Source organism: Gigantopelta aegis, chromosome 13, assembly GCF_016097555.1.
Source record: "Gigantopelta aegis isolate Gae_Host chromosome 13, Gae_host_genome, whole genome shotgun sequence".
Lineage (NCBI taxonomy): Eukaryota > Metazoa > Mollusca > Gastropoda > Neomphalida > Peltospiridae > Gigantopelta > Gigantopelta aegis.
Window position 1 is genome coordinate 24597514 of NC_054711.1, and position 12743 is coordinate 24610256.

The 12743-nt window shown below is 37.9% G+C and overlaps 1 protein-coding gene across 12 annotated transcripts in view; it reads left to right on the top strand.

The window, feature by feature from the left end:
- Positions 1-12743, top strand: part of LOC121387359 (myosin light chain kinase, smooth muscle-like) — a 165584-nt gene that overhangs the window by 100735 nt on the left and 52106 nt on the right. For all 12 annotated transcript variants that reach the window (XM_041518417.1, XM_041518416.1, XM_041518418.1 and 9 more), the window contains 4 exons: positions 5746-6102; positions 8083-8196; positions 9039-9239; positions 9778-9876. In XM_041518417.1, coding sequence (XP_041374351.1) covers positions 5746-6102; positions 8083-8196; positions 9039-9239; positions 9778-9876 — 771 coding nt within the window. The remainder of the gene's footprint in view (positions 1-5745; positions 6103-8082; positions 8197-9038; positions 9240-9777; positions 9877-12743) is intronic.

A 12743-nucleotide genomic window follows, 5' to 3' on the forward strand; every position in this document is an offset into this window, starting at 1 on the left:
TTTCTTGACTATAATGCAGAACTTCTGTCAGTTTATTTGTGTGGGGAAAACACAACTTGATTACATGTACTAAGTAAACTTGATAATATAACTAGGTTTACAAGTATGTGTGGCAACTCGCCCCACATACAGTAGAATCTTGCTGTGTCAAACTCGGAATGGTCGAATACACTACAAGACTCGAACCAAAAACAAAGTCCTGAGTCGAACACATCTAGAACACCAACGTCGAACCTAAAATGAAGTCTCGAGTTACACTTACATGTTGTTAACCGAATGGTTAGGTCGAACTAACCTACGAGTCAAACACATCTAGAACACCAACGTCAAACCTAAAATGAAGTCCCGAGTTACACTTACATGTTGTTAACCGAATGGTTAGGTCGAACTAACCTATGGATCAAACACATCTAGAACACCAACGTCAAACCTAAAATGAAGTCTCGAGTTACACTTACATGTTGTTAACCGAATGGTTAGGTCGAACTAACCTACGAGTCAAACACATCTAGAACACCAACGTCAAACCTAAAATGAAGTCCCGAGTTACACTTGCATGTTGTTAACCGAATGGTTAGGTCGAACTAACCTATGGATCAAACACATCTAGAACACCAACGTCAAACCTAAAATGAAGTCTCGAGTTACACTTACATGTTGTTAACCGAATGGTTAGGTCGAACTAACCTACGAGTCAAACACATCTAGAACACCAACGTCAAACCTAAAATGAAGTCCCGAGTTGCACTTGCATGTTGTTAACCGAATGGTTAGGTCGAACTAACCTATGGATCAAACACATCTAGAACACCAACGTCAAACCTAAAATGAAGTCCCGAGTTACACTTGCATGTTGTTAACCGAATGGTTAGGTCGAACTAACCTATGAGTCAAACACATCTAGAACACCAACGTCAAACCTAAAATGAAGTCCCGAGTTACACTTGCATGTTGTTAACCGAATGGTTAGGTCGAACTAACCTACGAGTCAAACACATCTAGAACACCAACGTCAAACCTAAAATGAAGTCCCGAGTTACACTTGCATGTTGTTAACCAAATGGTTAGGTCAAACTAACCTACGAGTCAAACACATCTAGAACACCAACGTCGAACCTAAAATGAAGTCCCGAGTTACACTTGCATGTTGTTAACCGAATGGTTAGGTCGAACTAACCTACGAGTCAAACACATCTAGAACACCATCGTCAAACCTAAAATGAAGTCCCGAGTTACACTTGCATGTTGTTAACCGAATGGTTAGGTCGAACTAACCTATGGATCAAACACATCTAGAACACCATCGTCAAACCTAAAATGAAGTCCCGAGTTACACTTGCATGTTGTTAACCGAATGGTTAGGTCGAACTAACCTACGAGTCAAACACATCTAGAACACCAACGTCGAACCTAAAATGAAGTCCCGAGTTACACTTGCATGTTGTTAACCGAATGGTTAGGTCGAACTAACCTACGAGTCAAACACATCTAGAACACCATCGTCAAACCTAAAATGAAGTCCCGAGTTACACTTGCATGTTGTTAACCGAATGGTTAGGTCGAACTAACCTATGGATCAAACACATCTAGAACACCAACGTCAAACCTAAAATGAAGTCCCGAGTTACACTTGCATGTTGTTAACCGAATGGTTAGGTCGAACTAACCTATGAGTCAAACACATCTAGAACACCAACGTCAAACCTAAAATGAAGTCTCGAGTTACACTTACATGTTGTTAACCGAATGGTTAGGTCGAACTAACCTACGAGTCAAACACATCTAGAACACCAACGTCAAACCTAAAATGAAGTCTCGAGTTACACTTACATGTTGTTAACCAAATGGTTAGGTCGAACTAACCTACGGATCAAACACATCTAGAACACCAACGTCGAACCTAAAATGAAGTCCCGAGTTACACTTACATGTTGTTAACCGAATGGTTAGGTCGAACTAACCTACGAGTCAAACACATCTAGAACACCAACGTCAAACCTAAAATGAAGTCCCGAGTTACACTTGCATGTTGTTAACCAAATGGTTAGGTCGAACTAACCTATGGATCAAACACATCTAGAACACCCAACGTCAAACCTAAAATGAAGTCTCGAGTTACACTTGCATGTTGTTAACCGAATGGTTAGGTCGAACTAACCTACGAGTCAAACACATCTAGAACACCAACGTCAAACCTAAAATGAAGTCCCGAGTTACACTTGCATGTTGTTAACCGAATGGTTAGGTCGAACTAACCTACGAGTCAAACACATCTAGAACACCAACGTCAAACCTAAAATGAAGTCCCGAGTTACACTTGCATGTTGTTAACCGAATGGTTAGGTCGAACTAACCTATGAGTCAAACACATCTAGAACACCAACGTCGAACCTAAAATGAAGTCTCGAGTTACACTTGCATGTTGTTAACCAAATGGTTAGGTCGAACTAACCTACGAGTCAAACACATCTAGAACACCAACGTCAAACCTAAAATGAAGTCCCGAGTTACACTTGCATGTTGTTAACCAAATGGTTAGGTCGAACTAACCTACGAGTCACATCTAGAACACCAACGTCAAACCTAAAATGAAGTCCCGAGTTACACTTGCATGTTGTTAACCGAATGGTTAGGTCGAACTAACCTACGAGTCAAACACATCTAGAACACCAACGTCAACCTAAAATGAAGTCCCGAGTTACACTTGCATGTTGTTAACCAAATGGTTAGGTCGAACTAACCTACGAGTCACATCTAGAACACCAACGTCAAACCTAAAATGAAGTCCCGAGTTACACTTACATGTTGTTAACCAAATGGTTAGGTCGAACTAACCTACGAGTCAAACACATCTAGAACACCAACGTCAAACCTAAAATGAAGTCCCGAGTTACACTTGCATGTTGTTAACCAAATGGTTAGGTCAAACTAACCTATGAGTCAAACACATCTAGAACACCGATTGGGTTTCAGCCAACAGGATTCAACTATTTTAATTATGTTTTTTTGTTTTTTGTTTTTTTTAAATTTAAATTTCACCTGCCCTGTGTAAAATAATATGTTGGTTGGCTGCAAGGAATGTTTTGAAATAAAAGAAGGCGATGTGTTGGTAACAAGTTAACTTGCAGACATAATTCAAATGTACCTGTAGTTATGCGTCTTTGTTTAAAATGACAAATACTTGAGAAATGTGATAGTTCACCAGTCGGGAATGCAAACAGTTGCCGCCAGTCACTGCAGTTTACAGGAATGGAATTTGAACACTTCACAGAGCACCCGTTACAGATCGGCTGTGATACAACCACTTGTTGCAATGGCATGTTGATTGTACAGAAAACATAATTCATCAACACTCATGACTGTCAAGAAAGTAATTGGGCTCCAGGGCAAGTCAAGTGGGTGCACCATACAGAGGACTGCTGTATACTAAAGTTGACGACAGACACTTTTCGCACCTGGGGCCCGGACGTAGCTCAGTGTTCTGTGGTACAGCGCTCGCTTGATGCACGATCCCTGTCGGTGGGCTCATTTGGTTATTTCCTATCCTGTCTGTTGGATGGTGCATATAAAAGATCCCTTGCTGCTAATTGAAAAGAGTAGCCCATGAAGTGGTGACAGCGGGTTTCCTCCCTCAATATCTGTGTAGTCCTTAACCATATGTCCAATGCCATATAACCGTAAATAAAATTTGTTGAGTGCGTTGTTGCATAAAACATTTTCTTTTTGCAATCTCTGTTTTAGCTTAACATACAAAGAATATAACATAATATAACATATTATAACATATTATAACATATTATCTACCACAACTTCAATTCAAAGAATTTGTTTGTGCATACTGGTAACACCAATTTTTATTCTCAGAGGCTTGCTGGAAATTTCTGTCAGGCTATCTAGACAAAAATAATTGGTAAACGTCCCATCCTACCCACATGAAAAGGCCTCAGCAATTTTTTTTTTTTTTTTTTTTTTTTTTACAATATAGGCCTATTTTAAAGCTGAGACCCATTACAAGTAAATAAAAAAATATGTGGTTCCAGCTAAATGTGAATTTCCTTTTAGGGTAGATAGGTAGGCGATAACATTTTTAAAAACGTTTTTTTAATTCTTAAAATCTGTCAAACTGGTCTTGACAAAGAACAATAAAGTAACATTTAAAACAAATACTGCATCCTCTCACCATTTTGAAGATCAGTATTTGGGAAAAAAACAATTTTATTGTCTGCAAAAATTACTTATAAACAAAATTGGGGTCGGTCAGGTAACTGGAACCATACATATTTTTGGGAGGGCCTTATCATGAAGGAAGGAAATGTTTTTATTTAACGACGCACTCAACACATTTTATTTACAGTTATATGGCATCAGACATGGTTAACGACCACACAGATATTGAGAGAGAAAACCCGCTGTTGCCACTTCATGGGCTACTCTTTTTCGATTAGCAGCAAGGGATCTTTTATATGCACCATCCCACAGACAAGGTGGTACATACCACAGCCTTTAATATGCCAGTCGTGTTGCACTGGCTGGAATGAGAAATAGCTGACGGCGATGAATCCCAGACAGACCACACATCGAGCAAACGATTTACCACTGGGCTACATCCCGCCCCTGGCCGTATCATGATGAAAGTATAATTATGAAAGTACATGTATATATGGTTTTGCAGTGTAAGCAAAGAAGTTATATAATATATACTCAGCAAAGAAAGTTTAGCTAATGTTAAAAGAAATGACATAACATTTATAAATTAACCTATTTTTATTAATTAGTATTCACATCTGAAATGTTTACCATTTGCAAACAATATAAACTCATCAACCTTTGCCCCGTAACACAACAGGACCACCTGGTTTTCTTTTAAGTTTATTCAACCATGGCAAATTTAGATGTCGTAAAAGATATTTGCTAAACTTTCGTTGTTGAGTATATATAATATTATTGATGATCTAATTATGATGGTATTTGCTATTATCATCACTGACCTGAGATAACTGTAACAGAAACATGAGGTCACATTTTTTTTATTTCCCTGAGTTGCCCAGTCTTGACATATTGAAAATAGTTTCATCACATGGTGCATGGGGAAGAAATGTAAACATTAGTTTTGAAATATTTAAGCATTGGATGATGCCAGTGCTGTTAGTTGGATACCATCTTTCTCTGGGAGATGACTGGGGTGTCGATATGTTAATGGGTTCGTAATTCCAGCCACTATAGTGCATACACAGCTATGTTGAATATACAGGGTTTAATATGGCCAGAAATTGCCTGTACAGTATGCAAAGCAACAACAAAGTCAGCTAGTCATAGGTGGTCAGCTAGATGGTTTCCAGCATGTTTCATCAGTTGTCTGTGTTGATGTGTGACCAGAGTAAAGTGTAGAAGTAGGAGGGCCAACAATTGAACATGTTGGATAATTACTGCCGAACTTGTGTGTTCAACTGGGGTGATTACTAACTTTAAAACAACCACCTATGGTTTGCCAGTTGATTGTTTTGTTGTGTTGCGTTGCGTGCTGTATTCACAATTTGTCTTAAATTATTTTAAATATTTTTGCAACTTCTGATTAAATTATGTGCATGTATTTAATGTTTTTTGTTACCAAATTTATTGTGTTATTTTTCTCTCCAAATTGTGTTATTATTATTAATTTATATGCTATAAAAATTATTAACTTTGTTCTTTTTTACAAATTCTATCATATACCTTAATTATTATTTTTTGAAACAAATTTTTCAGGTGGCAATCGAAAAACAGACACAGATGACTGCTTGGAATTTCGAATCGACTTGAACAACCGAAAGGCTCCAGAAATAGTTGCCCCCGAGTTTGTCGTGAAACCGCGGCGACAGTTTGTCGATGAGGGACAATCAGCGGTGTTCAAGATGTCGTTCGATGGATCTCCGGACACGAGTGTGTCGTGGACGATGAACGGAGAGCCGATTGAGAATGACTCCAAGCACAAGATATACGAGAAAGATGGATTCCACTACCTGGAGGTTGACAAAGTTTCCGAGTCTGATAAAGGCAAATATGAATGTACGGTGGAGAACTCTTCAGGAAAAGCATCTGTGTCTGCAGATTTAGAAGTATTTGGTGAGTGAAGCTATAGTTATTTATTTGGTGTTAATAAAGTTTGTTTTATTTAATGACAACATTAGAGCACAGGGGCGAGACGTGGCCCAGTGGTAACGCGTTCGCTCGATGCGCAGTTGGTTTGGGATCGATCCCCATTCAGTGGGCCCATTGAGCTATTTCTCACTGCAGCCAGTGCACCACGACTGGTGCATCAGAGACCGTGGTATGTGCTATCCTGTCTGTGGGATGGTGCATGTAAAAGATCCCTTGCTGCTAATCGAAAAGAGTAGCTCATGAAGTGGCGACAGCGGGTTTCCTCTCTCAATATCTGTGTGGTCCTTAACCATATGTCTGACACCATATAACCGTGAATAAAATGTGTTGAGTGCATCGTTAAATAAAACATTTCCTTCCTTCGACTGGAGCACATTCATTTATTAATCATCGGCTATTGGATGTCAAACATTTGGTCATTCTTACTTGTAGTCAGCAGAGGGAAACCTACATTTTTATGCATTTTTCATTTCTTATAGTGTTAGTATGTGTGTTGGTATGCATCTTTTTAACACATAAGGCTCATGTTGGAGTTTAGTCTCCCTTTAATGCAGCAAGGGATCTTTCATATGCACCATTCCACAGACAGGATAGCACATACCACGGCCTTTGATATACCAGTCGTGGTGCACTGGCTGGAACGAGAAATAGCCCAATAGGCCCACCTACGGAAATCGATCCTAGGCTGACTGCGCATCAAGCAAGAGCTTTACCACTGGGCTACGTACGTCCCACCCCTGTGAAACTATTATTACATTATTCGGTGTTGATCTGAACAACATCAAAAAAAAAAAAATTTGGGTCTCATTAACCTCTTTGCTATTGATGATTTTGCTACACAGTACTATTAACTAATCTAAGTTAGAAAACTCCTTCTATTTTTGCAAATTGAAGCTAAAGGGCTTGAACTGGTGTCATAAGAAAAAGTATAAAAGGAAGTAACTCATCGGATTAACTAGTTTTTCTGCTATGAGGAATGTAAACTAGTACAGTGCATGTCCACACACTATGTATATCCTCAGTGCACTAAATAGGTTAAACTGGCCTCGGTGGCGGTGTGGTTAGGCAATCGGTCTACAGGCTGGTAGGTAATGGGTTCGGATCCCAGTCGAGGCATGGAATTTTTAATCCAGATACCGACTCCAAACCCTGAGTGAGTGCTCCGCAAGGCTCAATGGGTAGGTGTAAACCACTTGCACTGACCAGTGATCCATAACTGGTTCAACAAAGGCCACGGTTTGTGCTATCCTGCCTGTGGGAAGTGCAAATAAAAGATCCCTTGCTGCTAATCGGAAAGAGTAGCCCATGTAGTGGCGACAGCAGGTCTACTCTCCAAATCTGTGTGGTCCGTAACCATATGTCTGACGTCATATAACCGTAAATAAAATGTATTGAGTGCGTCGTTAAATAAAACATTTCTTTCTTTAAATAGGTTAAATGTACATATTATTTCCAAAATCAGTATATAATATGCATTTATTAAAAATATATTTGCTATTAAAACCAACTTTACTTGTTATTCATAACATTGTGATTTTGTAAAAGAAATTTTAAAACATTTTTGCCCTTATCTGAATATGCTCATAACTGGGTGACTTGGGCTAAAAAATCTGATGTGTTTTCATCTTAGACATCTATGATTATCTAGTGAAATGAAAACAGATTCAACAGAAAATAAATGCTTTAGGCCAGTTTGCAAAGTCAAATAAGAAAAAGGAGGTAACCACAGGCTAATGATTCTGTTTTTAAACTTGTCAGAATATTTACTCCTATTTGCGAACAGATTTGTAGTTTCTGCAGTGTTATTTATTAAACAAAACAAACTTTAAATTTGTTTATGAAAGCAGAAAGTTGATCACTGTAAACCTGATTGCTTTAGATGTTGTTCTGAATTAATATGAATTTTGTTTGTTATGAATTAATATAAATTTTGTTTGTTTTCAGTGAAAACAGGTCCACTTGACAAAAAGATACCAGGACCAACGTTAGTTCAACCTCTCAAGGATATTACTGTTGCCGAGGGCGACCGCAATGTTGTTATAGACTGCCGTGTGTCTGGTAGGTATAACTCACATATTTAAGGATTGTCTGTTATTTCTTTTACGTTCATTGGGATATGTACAAAAAAAATATCCGCAAACTGTGTGACGCGGCAAAGCCATTCTCACATAAGTTTGCGAATTTTTATTTATTTATTCATACCCAGATGAATGTAAAAGAAATAACAAAAAATACTTATAATTAAATTTGAAACATACTTACTAATAATAACACTAAAAGTTTATCTTTTATTTTGAATTATTTTTTGGTTCTTAAACGATAATGCTTAGTAAGACAAACTACTAATATAAAGTGACGTCATCATATATGACGTTCACTGACGTTATTTTTACGTTCATCGACAAAAGAACAAACTCATTGATATGGCTGGACCAATGGGATGATGTCTACTTGTAATGAATGTAACGGAAATTTAATTACTGTAGATTAGCACTCAGAATTCATGGAGTCTTTGTCAGCAATTAGTGGAATGGACATATCACGCAAACTAGAACAATATAAGATTGGTAGACAAGATACAAAATTGTCTACCAAATTTTATATTTGTACTTTTAGCACAGGTGTTTTATAGTAAATGTAGAATTTTTATACACCTACTAATGTCATCCATCCATAAATTGTTTATTGATTGATTGATTGAATGAATGAATGAATGAATGAATGAATGGATGAGTGAATGCATGCATGGTTGATCGATCGATCGATTCATTCATTCATTCATTCATTCAATCATTTATATTGCCATTGTAATTTATGTGTGGATACTACATACAGTATTTTATATTTTGTAAATGAGGAGATCGCCTCTTTAAAATATTATATGGTTGCTATGACAACAGGAGCTACGAAGGACTGCTCTGCTGCCTGGTTCAAGGATGGCAAGGAGATCAAACCTGGCCGTGAATTCCGAACGAAGTTTGACAACAGGATTGCCTCCCTTACCATATCGGAAACTCTGGAAGAGGATAATGGGCAGTATGAGTGTGTGATATCTGGAGCATTCGGTGAACTGAGGACGAGTGGCTTTATCACTGTGGAGGGTGAGTTTATTGTCTGCTTTTTTAATACTACAGATTTGGGTTAGTATGAGAGATGAGAGAGAGAGATAGAGAGAGAGAGAGAGAGAGAGAGAGAGAGAGAGAGAGAGAGAGAGAGAGAGAGAGAGAGAGAGAGAGAGAGAGAGACACACACAGACAGACAGACAGACAGACACACAGAGAGAGAGAGATAGAGAGAGAGAGACACGGAAAGAGGGAGAAAGAGACATGGAGAGAGGGAGAGAGAGAATGGGAGAAAGGTGGAGAAGAGAAAGGAGGAGGTAGAGAGGTGGGAAGGGGGAGAAACAGTTAGGGTGAGGGAGAAAGGGTGAGGGTGAGAGAAATAGAGAGATATACCCTAATCCTTCTGGCTATGCCACTATGAATCAACTACATTGACAATATATGACGAATATCTTATATTATTTAATGTGCAAACAAAAAATAGGCTATGCAAAATTAGACATGCATAAGTAAATCAAACTATCCTCTCAGTCTGCAGAGATCTAAAAGGAAATGAACATTATTTTATTGATTTCAGTTTCCAATGAACTGCGGGAGCCTCCCGTTTTTGTCCGTGAACTGCACGACATGGAAGTGGACAACGGTGATAAAGTCGAGCTGGTGGTCGAGGTCAAAGGTCAGTGCTTATTTATAGTAACATGAAGACAAATGTAATTTCAGTCGAACAACACAACCTCGTTAATTTCTTTTAATTTTTAATTAAAGGGCTGGACATAACTCAGTGGTAAAGCGCTCACTATATGCCTACTATTTCTTATTCCCGCCAGTGTATTTTCAGAACTAATCAACTAGAAATAGTATGGAAGTGTGGGATTTATCTCAGTGGTAAAGCGCTCGCTATATGCCTACTATTTCTTATTCCCGCCAGTGTATTTTCAGAACTAATCAACTAGAAATAGTATGGAAGTGCGGGATTTATCCCAGTGGTAAAGCGCTCGCTATATGCCTACTATTTCTTATTCCCGCCAGTGTATTTTCAGAACTAATCAACTAGAAATAGTATGGAAGTGCGGGATTTATCCCAGTGGTAAAGCGCTCGCTATATGCCTACTATTTCTTATTCCCGCCAGTGTATTTTCAGAACTAATCAACTAGAAATAGTATGGAAGTGCGGGATTTATCCCAGTGGTAAAGCGCTCGCTATATGCCTACTATTTCTTATTCCCGCCAGTGTATTTTCAGAACTAATCAACTAGAAATAGTATGGAAGTGCGGGATTTATCCCAGTGGTAAAGCGCTCGCTATATGCCTACTATTTCTTATTCCCGCCAGTGTATTTTCAGAACTAATCAACTAGAAATAGTATGGAAGTGCGGGATTTATCTCAGTGGTAAAGCGCTCGCTATATGCCTACTATTTCTTATTCCCGCCAGTGTATTTTCAGAACTAATCAACTAGAAATAGTATGGAAGTGCGGGATTTATCTCAGTGGTAAAGCGCTCGCTATATGCCTACTATTTCTTATTCCCGCCAGTGTATTTTCAGAACTAATCAACTAGAAATAGTATGGAAGTGTGGGATTTATCCCAGTGGTAAAGCGCTCGCTATATGCCTACTATTTCTTATTCCCGCCAGTGTATTTTCAGAACTAATCAACTAGAAATAGTATGGAAGTGCGGGATTTATCTCAGTGGTAAAGCGCTCGCTATATGCCTACTATTTCTTATTCCCGCCAGTGTATTTTCAGAACTAATCAACTAGAAATAGTATGGAAGTGCGGGATTTATCTCAGTGGTAAAGCGCTCGCTATATGCCTACTATTTCTTATTCCCGCCAGTGTATTTTCAGAACTAATCAACTAGAAATAGTATGGAAGTGCGGGATTTATCTCAGTGGTAAAGCGCTCGCTATATGCCTACTATTTCTTATTCCCGCCAGTGTATTTTCAGAACTAATCAACTAGAAATAGTATGGAAGTGCGGGATTTATCTCAGTGGTAAAGCATTCGCTTGATGCGTGGTCAGTTTAGGATCGATCCCCATCATTGGGCTATTTCTCATTCTAGTCATGCACCAGGACTGGTCTATCAAAGGCCATGATGTGCTATCCTGTCTGTGGGATGGTGCATATAAAAGATCCCTTGCTACTAATGGAAAAATGTAGCAGGTTTCCTCTCTAAGACTATATGTCAAAATCACCACGTTTGACATCCAATAGCCGATGATTAATAAATGAATGTGCTTCTAATTTTATCTTTTGGAACGGTATGGGTATGAATTTTAAGAGCCTACAAACTGAGCTTGTTAAATATCAGTATTAAAACAATTTTCATTTTAGTTGATTTTAATTAATTGATATGTTGATTTTAATAAATTTTAAATAACTGATAAAATATTTATGAAATATGAAGATGAAGAATGTATTTTGAAAAAAGGGAGCACAAAAAAGGTTGTGTTGTTAGCCTGAGTTACATTATCTTGTGAATATTTTTGCATCCAGTTGTTGTGATTAGCTAGTGACATTTTTATTGTGTGTGATGCATATTAAAAGTGTATTGGCCATCTTGAAATCCCTTGCTGTAGCCTATATTACAGCTAGGTCTATTGGATGCTTGTTTGGTTTATTTAATAAATTCTGTAATGTCTTTATAGTCATATTTAACTTACTGTACTAGCACAACAACTATACTATACAACCTGAGTCATCTTCTCCACTGCAGAATTGTCTTCCCTTGCCAGTCGAGCCTGATAAGGCCATGCCAGACATTCCGACAAATGTATAACCTCAATTAAGCCAAAACACAATGTATGTCTGGGTAAGTTTTAGGAAAAAACCCCAATTACAGTTAAATACACATCTCACTTTGACAAAGAACGAAAAAACCAAAAGTTTTGCAGAGCTCGTAAAGTTTACTAACGCAATGGAGGACTACAGAATTGAAAACGATGGTCTGCCCATGCATGGATATGGATATACATCCAGCAAGGGAAGACAATTCTGCAGTGGAGCAGATAGCTCAGATTGTATAGCACAGTTGTTGTGCTAGTACTAGGTAAGTATGAATAATAATGAAAATTAGAAACAAATGTTCTAAATTTCATTGGTTGCCTGACTCATTAAGTTTATCCTCCCACTGCTATAATTGTTTTGTTTTGAATGTTATAAATGGCTTGAATTGATTTCTGTGTTTTGTAACATTTTCTTCAATAACAGTAAAGACACTAACATGAATGGGGTTGTTAATTATATTGGTTATATACAAAATGGTAATAATTGGAAATAATCACAAGAAAAACAGTAACAGTTAGATTTTTAAAACTTATTTCTTATAGAAATTATTTTTAAGAATAAAAATAAAAAATAAAATAGATAAATAACTACGTTAATTAACACCAGACCTCGCCGGTTATGGAGAGCTATCACTCTCACTGTCCATCACTCACCTGAGACTTATTGAAGGAGAGTCCTTTTTAGCTCCTCTTAAAATGGAAATTTATATGGTATCAATACGGTAATATCTTAAATGGCTCCCCATAAACTTAA